The sequence below is a fragment of the Drosophila albomicans genome, chromosome X (assembly GCF_009650485.2).
Source record: "Drosophila albomicans strain 15112-1751.03 chromosome X, ASM965048v2, whole genome shotgun sequence".
Lineage (NCBI taxonomy): Eukaryota > Metazoa > Arthropoda > Insecta > Diptera > Drosophilidae > Drosophila > Drosophila albomicans.
The window spans coordinates 30840210-30867169 of NC_047627.2; the positions used below are offsets into that span (position 1 = coordinate 30840210).

General features: G+C 34.3%; 2 protein-coding genes across 2 annotated transcripts; both read right to left on the minus strand.

Annotated features, from left to right (window-relative positions):
* Window positions 1-4378: 4378 nt before the first annotated feature.
* LOC117577884 (cell division cycle protein 20 homolog) lies at window positions 4379-6207 on the minus strand. The gene has a single exon (XM_034262861.2). It carries the CDS (start codon window positions 6114-6116, stop codon window positions 4554-4556), a length of 1563 nt encoding a protein of 520 aa, XP_034118752.1. The 5' UTR covers window positions 6117-6207; the 3' UTR covers window positions 4379-4553.
* Window positions 6208-17704: 11497 nt separating this feature from the next.
* On the minus strand, window positions 17705-25973 carry LOC127565102 (innexin inx2). Its single transcript, XM_052002223.1, has 2 exons — window positions 23922-25973; window positions 17705-18887 (listed from the first exon to the last, which is right to left on the minus strand). The coding sequence occupies exon 1, from the start codon at window positions 25207-25209 to the stop codon at window positions 24106-24108; it is 1104 nt and encodes a 367-aa protein (XP_051858183.1). The 5' UTR covers window positions 25210-25973; the 3' UTR covers window positions 17705-18887; window positions 23922-24105.
* Between the last annotated feature and the right edge of the window lie 987 nt (window positions 25974-26960).

Consider the following 26960-nt stretch of genomic DNA (forward strand, 5'->3'; position numbering starts at 1 on the left):
AAAATATACCATGGGGTATATTTGGTATATTGACATAGTACTGCATTTAAAATTAACCATAACGTACCAAAATATACTAGATTATCAGCCAACGCAACTAAGACCGGATTACAGTGGGAATTTTTATCCAATCGCAACTCTAGCTTCAAAATTACACTTGCTGTTCGATTTTTATCAATTTCCGGGGCGAAAGTGGGCGTGGCAAAAATTTGAAACAAATTTAATCTGCGTGTAAGCTTTGTAAATGTTGTTGAACAAAAATTATAGCTCTATCTCTTATAGTCTGTAAGATCTTGGTGTATATACGGACGGACGGACAGACGGACAGACGGACATGGCTATATCTTGGTTTTATAATGCCGGAGATATCTCCTTCTGCTTATAATACCCTTCTAACCTAAGGTTAGCCGGTATCAAAAAAAAGCAAGCAATAAATTGAAATGAAAATGCAAAACTTGATTTTGATTTTCTGCTGCCTCTGCTGACTCTCTTGCACACATATCGAATACATACTGTATGTGTTACGTGTGTGTATGTTTTTGTGTTTATCTGCACTTTGTGCAGTTTTTGTTTTTTTCTTTTGCTGCTTGCCAACCGGTTTCTTTCCGATTTTTGGATTCTAGCGAATGCGGCGTGGAACGGTAGCCAACAAGCGCCACCAAAAAAGCGAGGATACGCCTTGTTGCCAGCTAGACAAGACCTGCCACACACACACACACACACACGCTCGATGGTTAACTTTTCGTCTGAGCTGTGCTTTTAACTTGGCCAAAATCGCGAGCGTGGGAAAGCAAAGTCGCAGCAAATAGCCGAGTTTAGGCTTTTGTTGTGGCATGTGGCATGTGGCATGCCACATGCTGAGCCCTAGACTCATTAGCCCCGACCCCAAGTTCGTTGCCTAAGTCTTTTGTTTCTCTCACATTTCAACGGCGTTTTTCGTTCAATTAACGTTCACAGTTTTGCTTTGTTAATCGTTTTAAGAAAATTCGTTAAATATTTATAACAATTGTGCGCGCGAGAAATGCTTGTCATTGCTGCAATTGTTAACATTTAGCAATAAATACTTACATCTTATATACCATATAATATATTTATATATACACTCCCGTCTCTGGCAACTTCAACTTATTTACATATGACAATCACAGCGCTTAATGGCAATTTAACTTAAAGTCGAAACTGGTTTAAGCTCCCCACTCTCCTTCTCTCTCTCTCTCTCTCTCTCTCTCTGTCGCCTCCTCTCTTTCTGCTGCCTTCTTCCTCTCTCCTTTAGAACACCTTTAAGCACCTCATTCTCTTCACTTTGAGTACAGTCAAAGGATTGTTCTGGCAACTCGCAGCAAACAAGGCGCCGCTTCTCTCTCACTCTCTCTCTGTCTTGCTCTCTCTTTCTCTACTCCTCTCACTGTTGCCCTAACTGCACCTAACCCAATTCTGAACCAGTTCAACACCTTTGCCTTCCACTTTTTTGTCATCATTTGTTTTTTCTGCACCTTATTTTTAGCAAGCAACAAGCAGCAAGTTGAAATTGAGTTAAGAGCTGCGTCTTAAATCATTTGCAAATCATTTCAACTCTGGCAATTTGTTAAAATATATAAGGTTGTTAAGATTGAGATATATCTTCTATATATCTTCTTCACGCTCATTGCTGTTTCTTTTATTACATAGTAATTTTAGTTTACAGATGCAAATGCATGGAATAATGATAAACTACTTCAGAGCATAACTAAATATGATATCGTATATATGATATATACCAAAAAGTTTAAGTTCTTACAAAAATCCAAGTTTACACAAAAATCTGTTCATTTATTTTTCAAATATTTATAGGGTATTATAACTTTGTGCCGGCAGGAAATGTATGTAACAGGTAGAAGGAGGCATCTCCGACCCTATAAAGTATATATTCTTGATCAGCGTCAACAGCCGAGACGATATAGCCATGTCCTTCTGTGTGTCTGTCCGTCCGTCCGTATTAAACACTGGATCTCAGAGACTATAAGAGATAGAGCTATAATTTTTTTCGACAGCATTTGTTATATTTGCACGCAGATCAAGTTTGTTTAAAATTTTTGCCACGCCCCCTTCCGCCCCTGCAAATTAAAAAGTTCGAATAACAAGCGTAATTTTAAAGCTATTGTTACGAATTTTGGTATATACAGTAATAACTATAGTAGATATGATTCCTGAAAATTTGGTTGCGATCAGATAAAAATTGTGGAAGTCATTAAAGAAATACTTTTGTATGGGCAAAAACTCCTACTTACTAGGGGTCTGAGTTGCTTTGGCTGACAATCTGGTATATTGTGCCGCCTTTGGTATACTTTGAATGCGGTACTACCACATATACCATTTGGTATATTTTTAGTATATTGTAGTATATTCGGTATAATTTGAGAAAAATACCGCAAAATATATTTCTTTTATTCAAAATGGGTAGCGGGTATCTCACAGTCGAGTACACTCGACTGTAGCTTTCTTACTTGTTTTTCAAATATTTTATATTTACATTATATTATTATACAAAATTTTCATTCTTAAATGTTAATTCCGAAGATAGCTAAACTTATACATTTGAATTATTAACCATAGTTTGTAAAATTTCAAATGATTGTCTGAAAGAATGTCAAACAAAATTGTATTTTGAAATTGTTCTATTATAACCCTGAATCGCGTTTCACGTTCAGCTGATAAGTCGTAAGAAATCTCATAGATTTCAATGATCAACAAATGCAAATGAATTATTTACCAGAGCAGCGCAACACTTTGCGCAAATCAAGAGCATCGTGCCTGATTAAAAACTGAGTAAATAAGTGTATAACATAGTAAACTAATGAAATGTTTGCTGAACGACTTGTACACAGACTGTTTGCAGGCACTGTGCTCTGTGTGTTTGATGAGCCACACTTGCAACACAACAGAAACGCTGTGCAACAAGTGCAGCAGGTGCAACTTGATTAGTTTGCCAATTAACGTGTCTCCACCTCAGAGTTAAGCTCCCAATGGAATTCCGCTTGGCTACGCTCCAGTTTCATAATGTGCTCAGCAAACTTCAGACTCTTTGTGGAGTGCTAAGTGATTTCCAACCAAAGGCACACTTTGCCACGCCCTTTTTACACAACACCACACAAGTTGCACATTTGTTTGAAATCAAATAGTCAAAAGCATTTTAAGCATTTCAGATACTTGCAATACTCTTGAGCGAGCTTCATCTAAATAAATTCTACTTTTAGTAAAATTAATGTATAATGCTTTGAATATAATAATACTAGAAAAATAAAAAAAAAACAATGTATTATTGAACGTATAATTAAGAATTTAAATTTTTGAATTCTTTCTATAAAAACTGCGAAAAAAAAACAAATCAAGTAAAAAAGTTACAGCTACAAAAAAACATAAACTAAAATAATTAGAAAAAATAAATTAAATGTTATTCTTATAGCTCTGAAGTTGCACTATATTTAGAGATAAGATTTAGAGTTTAAATAATAAATAATATTATATTAAATCCTTCAGTTTTTCGTTTTTGTTTTTCATACGAATTTGTTCATTTTTGCATTTATTTTTAAGCCGAAAAATAATTCCCAAAATCATTCCTAACTTCAATTAAAGATGCATATTTATTCAATCTGTTATATTATGTACTCCATGGTATATTTTGAATGTAGTACAATATCAATATACCAACTATATACCATGACATATTTTTAGTATTTTTGTGGTATATCAATTCGGTATATTTCGAACGTAGCATTTTAAAAAATATACTAAATATACCAGTCGGTATATTTTAGTATTTTTTGTGGTATATTAATTTGGTATAGTTTTAATTGTAATAATGGCATATTATAGTATTTTGTGGTATATTAATTTGGTATATTTCGAACGTAGCATTTTTGAAATATATACTAAATATACCAACCGGTATATTTTAGTATTTTTTGCGGTATATTAATTTGGTATATTTTTAATTGTAATACTGTTTGACACTTAAACAACATGGGAAACATTAGTATACCAAATATATTTATATATTTCAGTATTTTTCTGGTATAATCATTTTTAATGTAGTACTTTAGCAGTATACCAAATATAGGCTTATGTATATGTACTCTATAGTATATTTCGAATGTAGTACAATATCAATATACCAACAATAGATAATGACATATTTTCAGTATTTTTGTGGTATATTAATTTGGTATATTTCGAACGTAGCATTTTTAAAAATATACTAAATACACCAGTCGGTATCTTTTAGTATTTTTTGCGGTATATTAATTTGGTATATTTTTAATTGTAATACTGTTTGACACTTAAACAACATAGGAAACATTAGTACACCAAATATGAAATACATAAGGTTTATTACAATACAAAAGTATGCGTCACATAAATAAAAACGTAATGAAATACACATAATAGAAATGCACATTCTTAAATTAACAAATATAAGATAAATCAAAATGCATCAAACATCAATTGGTGTCTTAAAATTCCTAGTACATTAATTTTTAGCTAGTTAAATATTAGATGATGAGATTAAAGTAGTCCTAACGCAGACTCTGATGGAAAACGCTCTTCTTGACATTGCTGTTCACACTGGCCACCTTCTTGGCCGCCATTGGATCGGGTGCAAAGCAATTCCATAGACGCAGCGTTTCATCCGCGCCAGCACTAATCACTGTGCTGCCATCCGGGGACATGGCCATTTGGAGCACACGCGACGTGTGTCCGGTTAGATCCGCCTGCTTCACCATCGTTGGATACTTCCAGATAGTCAGTTGATTGTTGGCAAACCCGTGTGCCGAGATCAGCTCCTTGTAGTGGGGCGAGAAGAGCAGCGAGCACACTTGCGATTTGGAGTCGACAGACTTAATAAGCGAACCATTGTGCACATTCCAAAACTTAATGCAACGATCCGCAGTGCCACCTCCCGAAGCCAGAGTATTCGTTTGCCAAGGACACCAGGCTAAAGCGCGCACAGCCGCCTGATGCTCCGTGAATTTATGGAGTGGCTCCTGTGCAGTGCCCACTCCACTGCTGCCCAGCGGCCAGACATTAACCAGATTATCGTTGCCACCACTGGCCAAATACTTGAAGTCGGTGGACCACTTGAGCCCGCACACTTCCCGGGCATGGCCATTCAATGAAGATAGTTTGTGCTCTCGTGAGCGCACATCATGATGGATAATGGTGCCGTCACGGCTGCCCGACGACACTAGATACGAGTTCCATGCTAAGGAGCCAACTCGACCACCATGACCGTCCATCACACGCAGACGCTTTACTTTGGAGCAGTCCCACAACTCGACGGCACCAGTGCTGTGGCCAATAGCCAGTATTTGACCTTCCTGGACCCAGGAGAGCGCGCATGCGTAGTCGCCCTCCTCGTACTCGTTGAGCTGCTCAATATTTCCAGTGGCAGCATTCCACAGATATACACAATTACCCAAAGCGACGGCCACAATATTATCGCCGCTCCAGTCCATCAGATTGAGATAGTAGTCGTTGATAAAATCTGGAGCATCAAGTATGCGCTCCGAGGTGGTTGGAATGTAACGTGATCCGCTCTTGGTCGATATGGGCGTCTTCAGAGAATAGACAACCTTTAGAGGATTTGTGTGCGATTCAGGCGCAGCAGGTGCTTTCTTCTGATAGCACAAAATGCGTCCACTCTTGGCGTTGTCTCCACTCACTTGCGCTGCTTCTGTAATAAGCTTCTGGTGATCACTCTTGGCCGCCGATGCCTGTACATTGTTATCGTTGTTGTTCTCCTCGTCTGACTTTTCATCCATTTTCACCAGATAGTGCGCGAGCTCAAAGTTGGTTGCCGCTCGATTTGGAATGAAACGATCGCCGCCTCCAGGTGTCTTGAATGGCGTTGTCATGGATCTTTTTGCTTTGGCTTCAGAGTTCTTGCCGGGCGTCTTTGTCGACGCCTGGACGCCGGAGAAACTAGTGTTATAGGAGACGGAGAGCACAGAACGTGTGGTGTTTGCACTTCCATTCATGGACGCCTCCAGCTTCTTCTTCCAGCGGGGCGCAGGACCACGCGTGTCCCCGTCCATCAATAGGGCATTTTGCAGGTCACTCACAAAGTTAAATTGCGACATTTTTGAAGTTTTTGTATGTTTTACTTTACTAAATTACTTTACTATATTTTTACTACAATATATTAAAATCACAATTTTTACGTTATTTGCTGTTTATTATTTGACTCGTTTGTAGGATGTGTTGCTTGTTTGAAGCGTCGAGAGAAAAGTGATTTCGATATATTTCAGTATTTTTGTGGTATATCAATTCGGTATATTTCGAACGTAGCATTTTTAAAAATATACTAAATACACCAGTTGGTATATTTTAGTATTTTTGCGGTATATTAATTTGGTATATTTAATACTATAATAATTTAATACTATAATATATAATACTGTTTGACACTTAAACAACATGGGAAACATTAGTATACCAACTATATTGATATATTTCAGTATTTTTGTGGTATATTCATTTGGTATATTTTTAATGTAGTACTTTATCAATATACCAACTATAGATAAGGGTATATTTTTAGTATTTTGTGGTATATTAATTTGGTATATTTCGAACGTAGCATTTTAAAAATATACTAAATATACCAGTTAGTATATTTGAGTATTTTTTGCGGTATACTAATTTTTAAATGTAATACTGTTTGACACTTAAACAACATGGGAAACATTAGTATACCAACTATATTGATATATTTCAGTATTTTTGTGGTATATTCATTTGGTATATTTCGAATGTAGTACAATATCAATATACCAACTATAGATAAGGGTATATTTTTAGTATTTTGTGGTATATTCATTTGGTATATTTCGAACGTAATATTTTAAAAATATACTAAATACACCAGTTGGCATATTTTAGTATTTTTTGTGGTATATTAATTTGGTATATTTTTAATTGTAATACTGTTTGACAATTGAACAACATGGGACACATTAGTATACCAAATATATTGATATATTTCAGTATTTTTGTGGTATATTCATTTGGTATATTTTTAATGTAGTACTTTATCAATATACCAACTATGGATTATGGCATATTTTTAGTATTTTGTGGTATATTAATTTGGTATATTTCGAACGTACCATTTTAAAAATATACTAAATACACCACTTGGTATATTTTAGTATTTTGTGGTATATTAATTCGGTATATTTCGAGCATAGCATTTTAAAAATATATTAAATGCACCCGTTGGTACATTTTAGTATTTTTTGTGGTACATTAATTTGGTATATTTTTAATGTAGTACTTTAAATATACCAAATATAGCCTTACATATATGTACTCTATAGTATATTTCGAATGTAGTACAATATCAATATACCAACTATAGACCCAGACATATTTTTAGTATTTTGTGGTATATTAATTTGGTATATTTTTAATTGTAATACTGTTTGACACTTGAATAACATGGGACACATTAGTATACCACATATATTGATATATTTCAGTATTTTTGTGGTATAATCATTTTTAATGTAGTACTTTATCAGTATACCAAATATAGCCTTATGTATATGTTTAGTATTTTAATAATAATAACGCACTTCTTGCTTTTAATCAAAATAGGTAGCAGGTATCTCACAGTCGAGCACACTTGTTCTTAAATATCAACTTCTTCATAGAACATAAATTTACTTTCAAATCAAGTTGCGTATTTTCCGAACTCTAAGCAAAGTTTCATTGAAGTCTTGTGTGGCAACTATTGAATGGATTGTCAGGGTCAGACGCCCCTGGAGTGCACTCCAACAAGTTCCACCACCTTGCCTCCCCTTCCACTCCCCTTGCTTCCCTTCTCCAGCCTTCTCTTGCGACACCTTCATGCCATCTGCAATCGTGCTCTTATCTTTGATATGTTCGCTGAGAGTCTCGGCTTGTTAGGGCATATTTGAAAAATCAACAGCGAAATCAACAGGCAACATGCATTTGTCATTAGCAGGCAACGTTTGTATTTGCTTTGCTTTTCCCTCACTCTCTGCTCTCTGTGGTTTTCCCACATCATTTGCTGTAGTTTCTGTTGTTTGTCCAATGAATCGTGCAATTGCAATTGCAATTGCAATTTTCTGTTCAATATTATTAATAATTTATGCAACTTGTTCGCTGACACTGTGCAAATGTTTGAACTGCAAAATTGTTGTTTGCGTTGTTGAAACAAGATGCAAGCAACAAAAGAAACGAAAAAAAATGTGCACTAAGCTGCAAGTTTGAACGCTGAAACTGAAACCTGAAGCTGCTGGCCAAAATCCAAAGTCTAATAAGCGTCTGGCCGGCTAATTAGAAACGCTGATTGGCCTCAAATAACATATAGTAGAGGAGGGCAAATGGACGGACAAAGAGACACACGACAGATGGACAGATGGCAGACGGGGCATTTGAGATCCACACGCTAAATTGCAACGGCAGACGTTGACGCCTCTGTTTAGCTGACTGCCCACTTATACCCTGGAAATGTGCGAGCTGGCTATGACAGACAGAGAATTGAATTCAATCACAGTAATCACAATTTTAGTAATGTTAAATTATAGACTGAGAATTGAATTCAATCACAATAATAATTTTAGTAATGTATATGCATAAATCATGTATCATAATTTGAAATAAATAATGATATATATTATATACAATATAAATATAAATATTAAAAAAAAAAATATATATATATACCCTGGAAATGTGTGAGCTGGTTATGACAGCTGAGTTTGAATTCAATCACAATTTTTTTCTTTTATGTTCTTTATTTATTCACAATCTATCTATCTAAAGATAATGAGTAAATTCTATGACGAAGAGAATGGCAGAAAAGAATTCAATCACAATAATCACAATTTTAGTATTGTTTTTAGTATTAAATAAGATATATAAACTCCTAAACTTCGTATATCCATAATTTGAAATGAATATAGAATATATATAAATATAAATAATAATATAGATATGCCCTGTAGTGATATATAAACATAGAACATAGAACAATAAATTTTTCCGCTTAATTATTGATATAAAAAACTAAAAACTAAACTATTTAAATTTAATTTTAAAATAATGTATGCTTATAGATAAGTATAAACTACTACTATACATAATAAATAAGTACTCGCATCTTATAGTCTTCATTCAATCAATCTTAAAAGTTTCCCACAGAGCTGTGAATTTTAAAATAGCATCACTATTTAAATGTCGATATACCAAATATAGCCTTTGGCATATTTGTGTATTTTGTATATTTGAGTATTTTTAGTATATTAATTCGATATATTTTAAGAAAAATATTTCACTGTACTACGTTTATTGACAGCGGACAATAGCGGGAATAGCTTTCGGTATAATTGAGTATTTTTGACATATATTTGGTATATTTGAGTGTGTTTAGTATATTAATTTGATATATTTTTAGAATAATGCCGCATTTTTATTAAATTTGGTATGTTTAAGAATTTTTGGCATATTAATTCGGTATATTTTAAGAAAAATGGCTCACTATATCTTTTTTACTTGTTTCTTTTCTTTCTTCTAATGTTTATATGTAGACAACATTTTTAAAGCGTATGACTTAATATGCAATTTAATTTTTTTTTAATAAATTTCAGCGCAAAGGATTACAATAAAAAAAATTTCCAAATTTTATTGAAATTGCCCAATGAAAATAAAATGAATTAAAAAACTCGTAAAGGGTCTAATAAATTCTTAAATTCTTATTGTATTTTTTCATTTACCTACCCAGGGTATGTTGCTGGCATATTTTAGTATTTGTCGCTGCTGCACTTATTAAAAACGATTGAAACTTCCGCAAAATAAAGACAACAAACGTAGCAAAATTCTCAATTTTACAAGAGATCAAAACAATAGCAAATGCCCAAAGTAGAACAGCTATGAATAGGTGAAAAGTGGAAGTTATATAAAGCTATGCAGATCGTATATAGCACAGCTTGAAACAGTTGGGAAATGAGCGCAAATCGAAACATTGTTTGGAAGGGTAAAAGTTATTGTTTAACAAAAGGGAAGAGGCGGGACTTAAAGGGGGAAGAGGGAGAGGTAGGACTGTATGTGAGAGAAAGAGAGAGAGAGAGAGAGGAACGTGAATCAGAGGAAGCTGGAGCAAGGGTTCGCTTTATTGTGAGCTCATTAAACGCAATCGGAACAACAAACATGTCAAATGTGGCATAAACAAAAAAGGCTCAAAGATTCACACGCTCCCACACACACACACAAACACGCACACTCACACACGCTGTGATTCACACTCACGCACTTGTGAATAAACGAAAAACAAAAAAAAACGAAAAGAAGTAATTGAAAAATGTGGATTTTGCATACAAAGTCAACGATGATAAACAATTAACAAATTGAACAAAACAAAACCAAAAATCGAGGCGAAAAAAAGAGAGAGAGAGGAAAAGAGAGTGAAAGAGGAAGAGAGCTATGCTAATCAATATGTTTAAAATAGATTGATATATAAGTGTTAGGCTTAGATGTGCGACACGATAATGATAATGATAATTTGTCGTCGCCAAATCGCCAAATATGATAAGTAAATGCAAATATCAAGATGTCAACATGGAACGGGGAAAAGACAGCTAGAACTATGCTAAAAACTTGGCACATTTAATTACCATTTGGTTAATTGATTTATTGCCACAACAAACACACAAAAAAAGGGAGAAAAACAACTCGAACGTGAATTACAACAAAATTCAACAAATGGAAAAATTCACACGATTCACATTTAACACAGCTGGACGCATCGCAGTTACAACTCTATAATTTACAGATCGTAAACTTTGACAATCACTATAATCAAATAAACTCAGATTGTCATCATTACGATCTGAGAAGATTTTAATATTATACGGAGAGAGAAAGGCTGAGGAAAAAATATAAATAATTTAAAAATATCAAATTCAAATATATAAGGAAATATAAATATTGAATTGGAAATGAAATATTAATTTTAGATAATTCAAAAATTAATTCCAAAGTATAATAAGTAAGTAATAAATAAAATATGCCCATTAATATGCTGTATTTGGTATATTAATGCAATGCAACACACAAAATATGACATAACAGTGCGGTATTATACCACAAATATACTGGAAAATATACCAACATTTATATTTGGTATATTTATAAAGTACAACACAAAAAATATAGCATAACAGTGCGGTATTGTACTACAAATATACTGGAAAATATACCAACAGCTATATTTGGTATATTGAAACAGTACTACATTCAAAATATACCACATGAATATACTGAATTTGGTCTATTAATACAATGCAACACACAAAATATAGCATAACAGTGCGGTATTATACCACAAATATACTACTAAATGTACCAACAGCTGTATTTGGTATATTTATATAGTACTACATTCAAAAAAATACCATAGAATGCAAAATATACCAGATTGCCAGCCAAAGCAACAAATTAATTAAGCGTTTTATTATTATTATTGCCTGACCTTTAATTAGAATAAAAATTATAAAATATTAAGAAATTGTACAAATACAATTAAATACATAAAAATAAAACCAGTAAAGAAAAAAAATTGTAAGTACCTCATTGACATTTGTATGGAATAATTTAAGTAGGAAATGCTGCCGAAAAATGTATTTACAAAAATATTCGAATATATTGGAAATTTTTGTTCGCCTTGAGAAAGTGATCGGGAGAACTTCCGGGACTTACAGACAAAGGGCGTTACGTCAAAGGAAGCGTTGACTGTTCTTGTTTTAGGGAAGTTCAGAATACAATAGCAACAACAACAACAAAGATCACCGATTGAAATCAAGTCAAAAAAAAACACTTCAAGCAGCCCCCAAAAATAAACGAATGAATAATAATTTCAAAAGCTAAAGAGAACTCCCTTTCTCTCCCCCCTCTTCCCCTGTTGACCTTGAGTGGTTAAAAGGTTAATTCGTCACGAAATGAAATGTGCCGCCAAATGGCGTAAATAAATTGTAATTTTAATTCAATCTAAACAAATTGGCAAAGCGCAAAACACAGAGAAGAAAGAAAGAAAACGCTAAACGCGTGTTGCATAAACGCGAATCAACGCAACGTGGCGACCTCTGGCGGCGGCGGTCACAAGTTGCATAACCTCTGATAGCCCCAAACACTCAGATACTATATACTGATATAACATATATATAGTAGGCACATACTATATAGTATGAACGTGGCTAGCTCTCCCTTAATTTTCGACACAATTTAGTTATTTAAAAGCTTTGCGAAAAAATTCTGTAGGCTGAACGCCAATGGTTGGGTATAATGGACTTGAAGTAGCTTTTGTTCTATAATGAAGAATCGCAAAGAAAAGAAAACTCAATTCACAAGTTTGAGTTAATTTTAATATTACAACTTAGGTTGAAAAAATTTTGGCTTAAGATTGTTTTGATCTTAAAAAGAATAATCTTGAAATAAGTTTTTTAGGTTAAAATAATTTTTAATCAAGATTTGTATGCTAAATTTGCACTTTTTAAATAATATTTTAAATGTAGTTGATATTAAACACTTTTTATTACATTTATATATTTACTAATATTGTAATTAATTTTAGTTTAATTTGTATTATATCTATTCCTAACTGCAATTAAATATCTCTTTTCCTATAGCATTTTTTCTACAGGGTATTCTTCTGCTTTCACGCTTACTCGCTTGCTTCCCTCGTTTTTTGGGCTGGTCTTTTGTGTTTTTTTTATCGTTTGACTTGTCAGATTTATTGTTATGGTTTTTTAGTCGTCAGCTTTTGTTTATTGTCTTTGTTCGTTTGTTGTTTTTTTTTTTATGTTTACGCTCTTTATAAAACTCAAGCTCAATTTGATCAGCTATCAAGCTATCCAGTTTCCCAGTTCGCAATAATGCCACCCCATTCAATTTTCATTTGCAATTCAATTCGAATCAAAAACTATTCTCTAAATTTAACAGTGGGGTTCAGTTAGTTGTGTGCATAATCAATCAAAAAAGTATACCCTGTAAATTCTGGCAAATTATGAAAGAAAATATACGATAGCGAATCGTAGAAATGCACTTAAATGCCAAAGGAGTGTGCACTATAAATTTGACATCTCTAGCTTTAAAACTTACCGAGTTTTATCGCATCAAAGTGACGGACTGACAGCCAGACGGATTGCATGATTGAAGCAGTCACCCCACACTTTTCCCCTTTTAGTTTTGGGGGGAGCTGTCGCATAACGCATGACGCAACAGTGTATAAGATAGTGTATATGCACACACACATGACGCAAGCAAAGCGCGCTGCCAATTGAAAGTGTGGCAATTGGCATGTCAACCTGATATCGTTCATTTTGTTGCAAGGTAGCACAAACAGAAGCTTGAGGCAACAACAAGCTGAGGCGATGTTTGCGACGTCTGGTCAAGCAAATTAGCATATCAAATTGAATTAAACGCACTCGCACACACACACACAATTGTCCAGGCGTGCCCTCAATAAATAAATAACATAAATAAATAAATAAAGAAAAGCGAAATTCAAGTGGATTACAGAACTGGGAACGCGCCTATGACATAAAATCGCACTTGCCTTCGCCTTCGCCTCCGCCGCAAACAATTTTATTACAGGTCAACAGCAAGTTACAATTTGCAATTGGAATGTGAGAAATGTGTGGCCACAAATTGAGCAATTGTTGCATTTGATAGCCCACTGCCATAAATATTGAAATATTGCCCATCATTTATGCTCATCATCGATCGATATGACCAGCAAATTATCGATTATTGATATTTATAGCAACGTTTTGCATTCATTATTTACTTTGCAGATGTCAACAGATCAACGTTTAGAAATCTGTTTTAGGACAATTGAAACTGTAATCGATCGATCTGCACTAAGTAATGGGATATAAGACAGACTATTTTTCGATTATATGATTTTTGTTTTTAAAATAAAATTATAAAATTACATAAAGCAACATTTTCTCATCTGTTTTTGTTATGTAAATATAAACATTTTCAAAATAAGGAATTGGAAATTTCTAAGCAGAATTAGCTTTTCTAGTAAAAAGTTTTGTTTGAAAAAAGAAGTTTTGTTTATCATCAAATTATCAAAAAATATAATGTTATAGTGTCTAGATATAATCTAACATTTTTTGCACATACATCTGCTCTGTTCGCGTGACACAATGGTAACTTTTCTACTATTTTAACAAGTCCGTTATAGATAACTCACTCTTAATATCAGCTTAAGCGATCAAGATTAAAACAAATCAATTCATAGAAATGTTCTTTAAATCTTTAATAATCTTAACATCGTCTTGATTTAAGGTCATATAAATATTTAATTACTTAACATTACTGATGAACACACACTGTTAATGTTATGTTAGCTTTCTTAAGTCGCTGTTAATGTTAATCTCAGCTCGCTCTGTTAATGCCAGCTAAAACTTAAACATAAACATTCTTCAAATTTTTCACAATCTTAGCATCATCTTGGTTTAAAATTGTATTTATATTTTTCATTGCCGTTAAGCACTCACTGTTAATGTTATGTTTGCTGTTAATATTAATGTCAACTCGCTCAGTAAATGTTATGTTAGCTTGAATAACCCGCTGTTAAAGTTAATGTATATATCAACTGTTAAGCTTAAGTTATTGAGATGAAAAGAAATAAATTTTTAATAACGATCTTGAAATCTTTATTATTCTTAACATATTTCATTTATTTCATTATTAATCTTCCAGTGTAAATGCTTTGTTAAACCACTTTTAATATCTCAAATTGAAAAGCTTCATTAATATTTCCAAGTGTAGTTCGGAGAGATCACTCATAGTTCGCATATTGGATCGTGTTTACATGGACTTTCAGATGGCATTACGTAAGTGCACTTGAGCTTGTTCGTGCTGTAAGCAAGGCATACTTGCAGTCTAACTCAGCGACGAATGACAAACGAGAAGCGAAAACTCTCAACTGAGAATTGGCAACCAAAAACCTTACGACTCCAGAAAAGTCCAGAGTAAACAAATAATGGGCGAGTCACAATAATGGCACGAGTGTCGCAGTTGTAATCCGATATGCTAGACCATGATGTGGATTTCAGATTGAAGATTGAACCAGATAAAGCTCTTGCTTGGCTTCTTCTTCCCTCCCTTCCCTTCCCTTCCCTTCCCCTCCCTCTCTCACTCTCTGTTATTGACTCACTGTGTTTTTGGCGCTTTCAATTGAGTCAGCCAAAAGACACGTGACACGTGTTGCCAACGACGGACGATTGCATCTGTTCGCTCCACTTGCAACTGGCAACTGGCAACTGCTGAAGCTGCAGTGCACAGTAAACTCACGCTACGATGCACTTTTCATTTACTTCATTTAAGTTCAAATGCAAACTTCAATATCAAGAAAGAACGAAATTAAATGTTAATAAGTTGACTTCAATTTTTGATCGTAAATTATAAATTTTGATTCCATTAATCTTCAAATTTGAATTCCTCTATCCTTATTTTATAATATTAATTCACGTTCAACTCAGATTTTTCATCTTTAGTATTTAAAAATAATAAATTAGAAACCTCAAGTTATTAACTAAAGCTCTAGTTTCAATTCAGTTTCAATTAAGTTTAGAATTTAATCAGTTAACAAGTAAAGTTCACGTGTTTCCTATTACAGTCGAAACTCGCTAGCATTGTACACTTAATTTATGTTTTCCCTATTTCAAGCTCATCTCAAATTGTACAGCCATAATTCATCTCTTTCTCAGTGTTTACTGTAGCTGGTAAACTTTACTACACACAATTTTGTTGATTTGTTTAGAGTGGCAAGTCGCAAGCAACCTTTGTAGTTTATTCCGTGAATGTGTTGTTTGCTTTGAAATTTATGGCTATTTGGATAGTTTGAATACTCTAACAAATCGAGAATATCGATATCATTATGGATTTGGAGAAAAAATATGAACTCGACTGTGAGATAAAAGCCAAACATTAGAATATGCTACTGTTAGAATATGTCAATTTAATATAATCAAAATATACTAAAGAATATGCCGAAATGTATATTTGGTATATCAATATACTACAATATTGCAATTATATACCATGTCAAGCAATTGAATAAGGAAAATTTTGAATGCCAGAATATGTGAACTAAATTTAATAAACATATATATACCAAAATGTATATTTAGTATATCAATATAATACTAAATTGAAAAATATCATGACAAGCTATTGAGTAATATGAACTCAACTATAAGAATATGCCAATTTCTATATTCAATTACTAATATACTAAGAAAATATACTGAAATGTATAATTGGTATATAAATATACTATAATATTGCAATTATACCATGACAAACAATTGAATAACGAAAATCGCGAATGTCAGAATATGTGAATTAAATTTAATAAACATATACTTAAAAATAATATACCAAAATGTATATTTGGTATATCAATATACTACTAAATTGAAAAATACCATGACAAACTATTGAGCTATGTGAACTCAACTATATGAATATGCTAATTTATATATTCAATTACTAATATACTAAAAAAATATACCAAAATGTATATTTGGTATATCAATATACTACTAAATTGAAAAATACCATGACAAACTATTGAGCAATGTGAACTCAACTATATGAATATGCTAATTTATATATTCAATTACTAATATACTAAAAAAATATACTGAAATGTGTATTTGGTATATCAATATACTAGTAGATTGAAAAATAGCATGACAAGCTATTGAGTAATGTGAACTCAACTATAAGAATATGCCAATTTCTATATTCAATTACTAATATACTAAGAAAATATACTGAAATGTGTATTTGGTATATCAATATACTAGTAGATTGAAAAATACCATGACAAGCTATTGAGTAATGTGAACTCAACTATAAGAATATGTCAATTAATATATTCAATTACCAATATACTAAAAAAAATATACTGAAATGTGTATTTGGTATATCAATATACTACTATATTAAAAATATACTGCTCCAATCAATTGGGAAAATGCTTTTCCACACCTACATTAAAGTTTTCCCCACTAACATTCCATTCGTTAGAAGAATTTCTTAAGACTTTTCCCCTCCAGCTATAATTTTGTTTGTAGAGTATTCAAAGTGCGACCATTGCGTGTAAGTTTTAAACCTTTCATTCCTTTATGGTTTGTTGATGCTAGAGTTCAACTGAATTTCGTTGTTGGGTTCACTTGTTGTGTATTTGCTTTTGCGCATGCGCGACTCCGATGGGAAAAGCTAAAAAAAGATATATAAAGAACATAGGGTGGAAAGTACTATGGAAAGGGGAACGAAGAGAGATTGAAAGATTAGATAAGAAATGATTTTCGTGTTTGGTTTTGTGGTTTTTATCGTACTTGTTGTTGTTCTGCTTTATTCAAAAATCGTTTTTAAAAAATAATATGCATTTAAAAATCTTACAAATGTTAGCAATCATCGATAAATCGATTAAAAATATATATAGATTTATATATATATATATATATATACTTAGATCAAGCTGGCTTGTAAATATGCGCACACTTACATATCTTCTTTCTGTATCTGTATAAATATTTATTCATGTCTCAGTATTTTTTTATTATGTTATTTATTATTTTTCTTCTTTTTATAGATATTGCTTTTGAGTCTTTCATTTTGCTTTCTTTTTTTTTTTTGTATAGCTAAACATTTATTATGTATACAAAAATATATACGCATATTTCTGCATTGTTACAATTTACAAATATATATTTGCATTATTATTATCATTAGCATTATAAAAATATTTCAAGTAGTTTTCTTTTTTCGTCTTTATTTCAAAAAAAAAAAAAATTGCGCTAAACTAAAATGCCTAAGAACTAAACAAATAAATGCTAGAAGAAATATGACAAAATTGAAAAGTATAATTAAAATGAACTATAAATTGCTGGCGAAAATAGTTTTGCATTTTTTTTTGTATATATATATAACGTAATTAAATTGCAATTAAATAATTATTGCTTATATAAATTGGAAATCAAATACAAAAAAAAAAAAATATAGTATTGTATATGGAAATTTGTATTGTTATCATTATTGTTGCTGTTGTTGTTGTTTGTTTTTTCTTGTTTTGTTTTTTCTTGTTACAAATCGTTTTGTAATTATTTCATTTGTTTACAAACTGCTTAATCAATGATCACAACTCTTAGCATAAATATTAATCGCATGTGGCATTTTTGCATTATAAATATATGTATGTATATAGTATATAAATGTATCTAGATACAATTGTATCTGCATCTACAGTTGCATCTTTTCATCAGGATGTGTATAAAAAATATGTATTAGCAAAAAATTCTTATTCTTCTTCTGTCTTTTAATTGCTTGCTGTCTTTTATTGCATACGAAAAAAAAATAATAAAATAATCATAAAGTATTTATCAAATTCTTATTGTTGTCTTTTATTGTTGTTTTTTGCCTTAGTTCCTGTTTTTGAATTCCAGCAGCGTCTGTTTAATTGATTGTCTTATTTCTTATATAGACAGCTGCCAGTCCAGGGCCTGGTGGGGATTTGTTTTTTATGTTTCTTATGTGTGAATTGTGCGTGTTTATATATGTGCTCATGTGTGTGTGTGTGTGGCTAGTATTGTTGTAGTTGCATTTCGAAAATGTTTTCAAGTGTTTTGCAATCTGGCGGCAAAACACTCAAAACAGAAGCGTTTACCATGGAATTCGTTGATATGTGTGTTCAATTAGCTCGTCATTAGCTCAAAAGGCCACGCCCCCTTCTCCCATCTCCCACCTCCTCGTTCTTCTTCCATCTCCTTCTCTTTCTCATTCCATTTCATTTCGACTACGTGCAACTGCAAAGAAAAGAACAAGAAAAACATAATTGATTGAGATTAATTAATGCGAAAACAATTTTCAATGAAGCATATTTAATTAATTATTCATGAATTGTTCATCGGAAACTTTTGTGACACACTCCACACACACATCCATTAAGCATTAAAAAATTGTAGTCGGAAATTTAAACAAAATAAAACCTTTGCTGTAAAGTATTTTCACCTAAGTTTTTAACTGCTTCTTTTACCAGATACAAATACTTAAATTTGCCGTAATTAACATAAAGAATTATATACATATATATTATCTCCTTTCAAGCTGGTTTGCTTAAATTTACTATATCTATCATAAAGCATGAGCTGCAGCAAGTTTCAATGAGTTAGGGACACTGAAAGCTGAGTTCGCTGAGCTCAGTTGGAGGAAATAAAAAACATGTTAGAAAGCTACAGACGAGTGTGCTCGACTGTGAGATACCCAGAATACTCATTCTATATAAAAGCAAGACATTGTGGTATTATTATTATTAAAATATACCATAAATACTAAAAATATACGGAATATTTGTTATATTGAGCACTGCATTTGAAATAAAAGAAAAACAGTGCGATATTATTCTTAAAATATACCGAAATAATATACTTCAATGTATTTGGTATATCGTTAAAGTATTACACTTGAAATATGTTATACAGATCGAAAAACACCTGATGCACAGAATACTAAAAAAATACTTAAATATACCAATGGCTATATTTGGTACAAAATATACCATATATGCAGAGTACTAAAAAATACTAAAATAGTCAGAAGGTTGTATTAGTACAAAATATACCACATTATCAAAAAAAAAAACCATAATACTAAAAAATACTAAAATATACTGAAGGTTGTATTTGGTCTAATATATTAAAAAGGTACATAAGAGTACAAAATATACCAGATATACAGAATACTAAAAAAATACTGAAATATTCAGGAGGTTGTATTGGTACAAAATATACCACATTATCAAAAATACCATAATACTAAAAAAATACTAAAAATATACGGAAGGCTGTATTTGGTATAATATATTAAAAAGGTACATAAGAGTACAAAATATACCAGATATACAGAATACTAAAAACATACTGAAATATTCAGGAGGTTGTATTGGTACAAAATATGCCACATTATGAAAAATACCATAACACAAAAAAATATAAAAATACCATAATACTAAAAAATACTAAAAATATACTGAAGGCTGTATTTGGTATAATATATTAAAAAGAAACATAAGAGTACAAAATATACCAAATATACAGAATACTAAAAAAATACTGAAATATTCCAGCTATATTTGGTACAAAATATACCAGATATACAGAATACTAAAAAAATACTGAAATATTCAGGAGGTTGTATTGGTACAAAATATACCACCCTATCAAAAATACCTCCACCACAAAGTTATAATACCCTTCTACACTATGGGTAGCGGGTATCACAAAGTGTTACACGCCCATAAACGCTGCATTTATGAGCTGTAACAGCAGCTGTATATCATTTGAAGATGTTTATTTATCACCTTGGCAATAATTTCAGGCATGCAAAATGTCTAAAAAATCCATAAAAAATAATAATTTTGTTGTACTTATACTTCCACTTTGGGGAAGCAAGTGAAAGCATGTAAGTGCAACTTAAAATTATATAAAGAGCGAGTATTTTGGCGACGTATGCGTAATATTACGTATACGTCAGCTGCTTTCTTTCTTGTGACTTTTCGCGCTAAACTTTGACACAATTATTAATGCCAATTAACTTGGCTATATTTTGCGCTGTTGTTGTCTTTGGCTAATTGAAAGTAATTAATGCAATTAAAAATGCTATAGAAATGAGCAAATAAACTGACTTTTTTGCTCTTTCCTCGCTGTTCTCTGTTCACACACACACACACACACACATAATGTGCGTGTCTACAACAATAACAATAACAAAATAATACAGCGAATACATTTGCAGCAACTTGAAAACACAATCGAATGCTTTTCATTAACGTTTTCAATTTCATTTTCGTTTTTCGCGTGTCGCTTAGTTTTTGTTTTTGTTTTTGTTTTCTTTGGAGGCTGTTTTTGTCATTTCCCATTCATAGAACAAACTGCTCGCGACAGTTTTGTAGCTGAGTTTTCATTCCCATTCATTGATACCTACATACTATACAATAAATTGGCGGTCACAGTTCTCGCGTGAATGTTTAAAAAAAACAACAAAATATGTGGGTGTATGTTGTGTGTATTGTGGCGAGGCTGTAACTGCCACAGAGGTTGCCCCTTCTCTGCGGCGTAACATAAATTGTCGCTGTTGTTTAAGCTATACCCTAACAAAGCGCACAGAGAAGGGTTGCTTGGTGGCTTGCTGAGACAAATATAGGAAAATTATAAAGCTAAAAATAAACTAAACAACTATTTACTATTTACTAAGCTAATAAATTTCTCACTAATCCTCTGCTAACTTTTCTGCCTTTTTCGATTATTTCTTGAAATTTTTCTGCTTTATATAAAACCCAATATTTTGGCTGCAGTAAATGCTAAACAGCTAAACTTTGGCTTATATTTAGATTAAGCCTTAGACTTCATATTCTGAAAGTTTCAGCAGAATTGCATTGAAAGTGTTTAAGAAATTGTTGTTTATAACTTTATACAAAAACCCAATATCTTGGCTGCAGTAAATGCTTAATAGCTAAACTTTGGCTTATATTTAGATTAAGCTTTAGACTTTATATTCTAAAAATTTCAGCATAGTTGCATTGAAAGTGTTTAAGAAATTGTTGTTTATAACATTATACTAAAACCCAATATCTTGGCTGCAGTAAATGCTAAACAGCTAAACGTTGGCTTTTATTTAGATTAAGCTTTAGACTTTATATTCTGAAAATTTCAGCAGAGTTGCATTGAAAGTGTTTAAGAAATTGTTGCTTATATAGAGAAGGAAATTATACCCGAGCAGAAATGTAAAAGAGAGTGTAAAATTATATGTAATAAGCAGTGTTTACTTATTATCGATATATATTTGCACTTATAGATACAAATATATTTTAATAATTTCCACAATTGTTTTTACAGGGTATGCTGCAGTTCGAACAGGCCGAACAAGTGCAATGCCTCTCACTTTAATTGCGAATTAAGTACATCAAGCTGCAATTGGGGTGTAAAAGTATGTGTGTGTGTGTGTGTGTGTGTGTGCAAAGTGATCTGAAATGAATGTGTGTTAATTACAACACTTTATCACTTGTTGCCACATGTGGCAGGCAGACACTCATCAGCATCTTATCAACGTTCAGCACTTGCTTTTTAGGCTGTTGTTACGTCGCCTTCACTCACTCAAATAAAAAGAGAGAAGCGCAGAGAGAGAGAGAGAGAGAAGACTCGATAAGATAAGGAACTGGCACGTCGAAGTAACTTACGACAAACGGAAGAGGGCGAAGTACTATATGTTGCCTAACTTCTAATTGGCATTGTATGTACGCACTACAACAACAACTACAACAACAACAACTACAAACAAACCTTAGGCGAAGACATAGAGCAAAGGGAACGAAGCAGAGGCAAAGACGTTGACATGGTAAACATGCAGACACTTGAGCAAGTGGAAATTGCTGATTAGAAATAAAAATGAAAAAAAAAAACGAAAAAAACGAAAAAAGAACATCAAATGGGAATTTTGAACTAAATGCTAGTTTATGATAGTCGACTTTGGCTACTCTGCAATCAGAGTAGTGTTATAAAAGATTATGGAAGTTGTCAAGGAATGCATAGCATATCTTTTAATATACAATCTACATAATAATATGCGTTAAAAGAAGCTATTAAACATATATTTACACATATAATAAGAAAGGGTATTAATTAATCGTTAAGAACTCCTAAAACTATAGGTTATACTTAAACAAAAATGTAAATCTCCATCTTACAGGGTATTGACAAGTCGCATTGATATATTTGCGTTATTATTTTGCATTTTACATATGGTCAACTAAGTCAATACCCTGTAATAACCAAAATGTCTATGCAATAATTCGTGCAGAGCCTTCAAAAAATATCGTGTTCTGTATTTTCTCTTAATTATCTGACGTCCGCTTCTTCTTCTTCTTCTGTCTTGTTGGCAAAGAGTCGCCCTCGCAAAATGCCCTGAACTTGTGCCGTCGCTCTCGTTGTTGTTGTTGTTGTTGTTATTTGTGTTGTTGCTGGTCAAACCAGTTTGCATGCAGATCCAATCCACTTACAAAAACAAAAACAACAATAAAAGAGCAGAAAAGAAGTAGAAGAAACTCTGGAATGTTGCTTGAAGACGTACAAGCGAGACGGACACATGCATGCATACATACACACACACATAGTCAAGCTGAACTCAAGACGCTACGCATGCGTCGCCGTCGACGGCGCAGTCGCTGCTAGTGTGTGTGTGTCTCGCTTACGCGCATGCACAAAACACAATAAAAAGATGTAACAAAGCGAGCTGCTTGCGTTACGCTTAAATGAGCGCGTAAGACCAGCAGTTTGGCTCTCTCTCTCTCTCTCTCTCGCTCTCGCTCTCTTCTTGCTCTCTAAGCTGCTGCTGCGGACGGTGGAAGAAAAGCGCGTGGTTCTAGTACGAAAGCTTTTTTTTTACATGTGTATTCCATTTATTGTTTGTCGATGTGTGGGTGTGTGGTTTTTTTGATTTTTATTAATTACTGTTTGTTTTGTTTGTTGTTCGTTGCAGTTGTTAAAGTAAACAAAAAAAATATAATTAAACATAATACAAACTAAGCGTTATAAATGTATTTATAAATTGATGACAAAAAAAAGCAGATCGTTATTTTGTATAAAATAAAGTTAATTGCATATTAGATTTATAGTTGGCTTTCAATTATGAACTAAAACTTTAAGCTAATTATGTCTTTTGCATGCGCACTCTCTCTCTCTCTCTCTCTCTCGATCTCTCTACAAGTAGTTAGTGTATGTATATGGATGTGTGTGTGTGTGTGGGTGAGAGTTGTGTTGGGGGAGGGGGGAAATAGTTTAACTTACGGTCGCCTAGCACTGAGCCTAGGTCCGACTCTCGTCGACGTTCTCATTCCCATTCCATTTCCATTTCGTTTCGTCTTCTTCTTTAACTCCTGCCATCGTCGCCGTCGTCATTGCTCTCTTCAGTTCTCTGTCATCGTCGTCGTTTCATCTCGCTTCCACTCGCACTCCACAACATTATGTTCGCTTAGGCATCAAAGGGTTGCTTGTGTGCACTCTGCCCATCGCCGCCCATTTCACGCGATAGATCCGATATCACCTCCTTGTAGATCAACGGATCGATATTCTTGCCCAGCTGATAGAGCAGGAACCAATCGCCAATATTGCATTTGTTCGCCACCGTTTCCACTTCATCGCTTTCCGCCAAACGCGAACGGGCGCGCAACAGGAGATGACGGAGCTTGGGTCCAACGACAACAGCGATGCGATAGACGAGCGAGATGCCCGACAATATGCTCAGGATGATGAACCAGAACCACAAGAACACATAGATCTTCTCGTTAACGATGTTCAACGGCAACACGCAGAGACCATCGAATTTCTGCACACTTCCAGATGGACCATATTTGTGGAACGTACATTTGGTGACCTTGGGAAATACCTTAGCCATGGGATCGATACGATCGTCGGGCTCCATTTCCGTAAACTTGAGCACATCGCTGCCGTATGTGCTGAATTCGCCATCCAAAAAGAAATCGACGAAATAGATCTGAGCGATCACGTTGACGAAATTGAGGGCTTCGCAGACAAAGAAACGGAATGCATAGAAATTGTGACGATTCAGATTGCCAATGAAATAATCGACCAATATCTTTTTGCGATCATTCTTGCACTCATCGTTCACAATCGGACTGTTGAGATCCATCACAAGCATCTTCAAGCGGCCGCCTTCCCACGATTTCCACAGATAGCGCGGCACATAGAACAAGATGGCTTGGAAGAAGAGCACAAAGCACACCCATTGATAGTATTTGTGATATTTGACCTTATCCTGTCCATCCACATGTGATCCCACGCCGGGTTGCACAACATCGCGACCGGTGATGCCAGTGAGACGCTCCGGTACGGTGAATGTCGAATAGATCCAGCAATATGTGTCCATAACTCCGAGGGGAATTTCGTCGACAATGCAATCGATCGGATCACCGATGTATTGGCGCGAAGTGACGAGCAGCGAGAAGGCGATCAGGATGATCACCGTTGCCTTGTAGTGCATGCGAAAGACATTGTTATCGATGCAGACCTGATCGATTTTCAGCAGCCCCTTAACGGAGCCGAATACATCAAACATTTTCGTTGGCTTTTTACAAAAAGATTTGTCGTCGAGTTTTTAAAGTTGAATTAAGTTGTTGGAGTTTTCTTCTTTTTTTTTGTTGCTTAGTTTTTTTTGTTAATAGTCTTGTATTTTGTTGCTTTACGATGGGTTTTTAATCACACGTCACTTGTCCAACATAACGCTTGAGTGTGCGCCTTGTTAATGCAGCTCTATAGCAACAGCAACAGCATCAGAGCAGCTGTGGCCAAATGCAGCACACAATCCAATAATTGTTCGCTCTTCGGTTGTTCGTTGGTCGCTGGCTGGTGGCTCTCTCGACGCACAACTCTGCTACCGCAGCTCTTCGTTTTGTACTGATCTAAACGAATAAGCGTGGAACAGCAATTGCTCAATCCTCAACTTGGCGCGAGACAATGAGAAACGAAACACATACACTCTCACTCACTCACTTGCTCGCTTGCTCGCTCTCTCGGTCCCTCGCTCAACCACTCACAGCAAACGACAATAACAACAACAAGACGTTGGTTCACAAGTAGTTTTGAGTGCAATGCGTGTGTAATGATGCTGTTGCGCTGCCGCTGCTGCTGCTGCTGCTGCGGCTTTGCTGGTTGTTCGACAAAATGTAACAGAACGCAAAAAAAAAAACGCAAAAAAAATTGTAACCCAACAAACAACAACAATGCGTTTGTTGTTTGTGTGTTGCGTGGTTCTTTTTAATGGTCGTGGGTGCTGTATAGATTTGAAACGCCGTCACAGCAGCGGGCACTAAGCGCACTCTTCGAATAGAAAATTCAAACTGAGCCCAAGTAAACGCGCAGCTAGCTGGTCGCGAGTGTTACTCCTGAGTGTGTGTATGGGTGAGAGAGAGCGAGAGAGCGGCACTTAAGACCCAACTGAGTCGTTTCTATTCCATATTATCGCGCGCGCACAAGTTGCGAGAGAGCGCAACAGAGAGTACCTGAGTACGTGTGCGTATGCGTGTGCATGTGTGTGGCTCCAGGTAAACTTGCTTTTTTGGGGTGGATCTTGTTGAGTGAGACACACACACACACACATACAGGCAGGCACAAATGGACACGCACATACACAAGCATAGTCTTTGTGTCTGCAGTCAGACCTGTTTGTCTGTATTGTTGTTGCTCTTGCTGCTGCTGCGCTGCTTATGCTGGCAGAGCGCGCAAACTGTTGCCCATAAACATGATTTAGTGGACGCAGCGCAGCAGCCCGCTATCGAGTTCAATCCTCAAACGCGTCTCTTGAGTGAGCACTGTGAGAGAGAGATAGAGAGAGAGAGAGAGAGAGAGAGCGGGGGTCAAGTGGCAGTTGGCTGCTTGTGTTGCTGGGGCAGTTGTGGAGTCAAGAAGAAGCAAGGGGCAAAGGGGATTCAGTAGCAACAGCAATTCATGACTCAGTGATGCCATGCTTAAAGTGTCGCCATTTTTTCTTTGGGCCAACTCGCCGTATTTGGACTTGGCCAACACAAACGAGACACACACACACAACACACTTAAGAAGTGCTGCATTTTTTTCGAGCTCTGCATCTGGCAACGCCTGCAAGATCAGTCCGGCAACATTGTTTGCGGCTTATGCGCGTAATTTGGACATGTAGAGCATAAAATATGACAAGCTGGCAACGCTGTTTGGTTAGAACATTGGTGATTTATGACTGCAATTGATTGCAGCGTAATAATGTGTTTTTATAACGCAGTTGGAGCAGTCTGGCAACACCGGTTTGTTTGGTAAAATGACTTAGTGGCAACGCTGTA

What these genes read in the sequence shown, in the direction of transcription:
- LOC127565102 (XM_052002223.1), bottom strand. Translation starts at nt 25,209, where the DNA reads ATGTTTGATGTATTCGGCTCCGTTAAGGGGCTGCTGAAAATCGATCAG.
- LOC117577884 (XM_034262861.2), bottom strand. Translation starts at nt 6,116, where the DNA reads ATGTCGCAATTTAACTTTGTGAGTGACCTGCAAAATGCCCTATTGATG.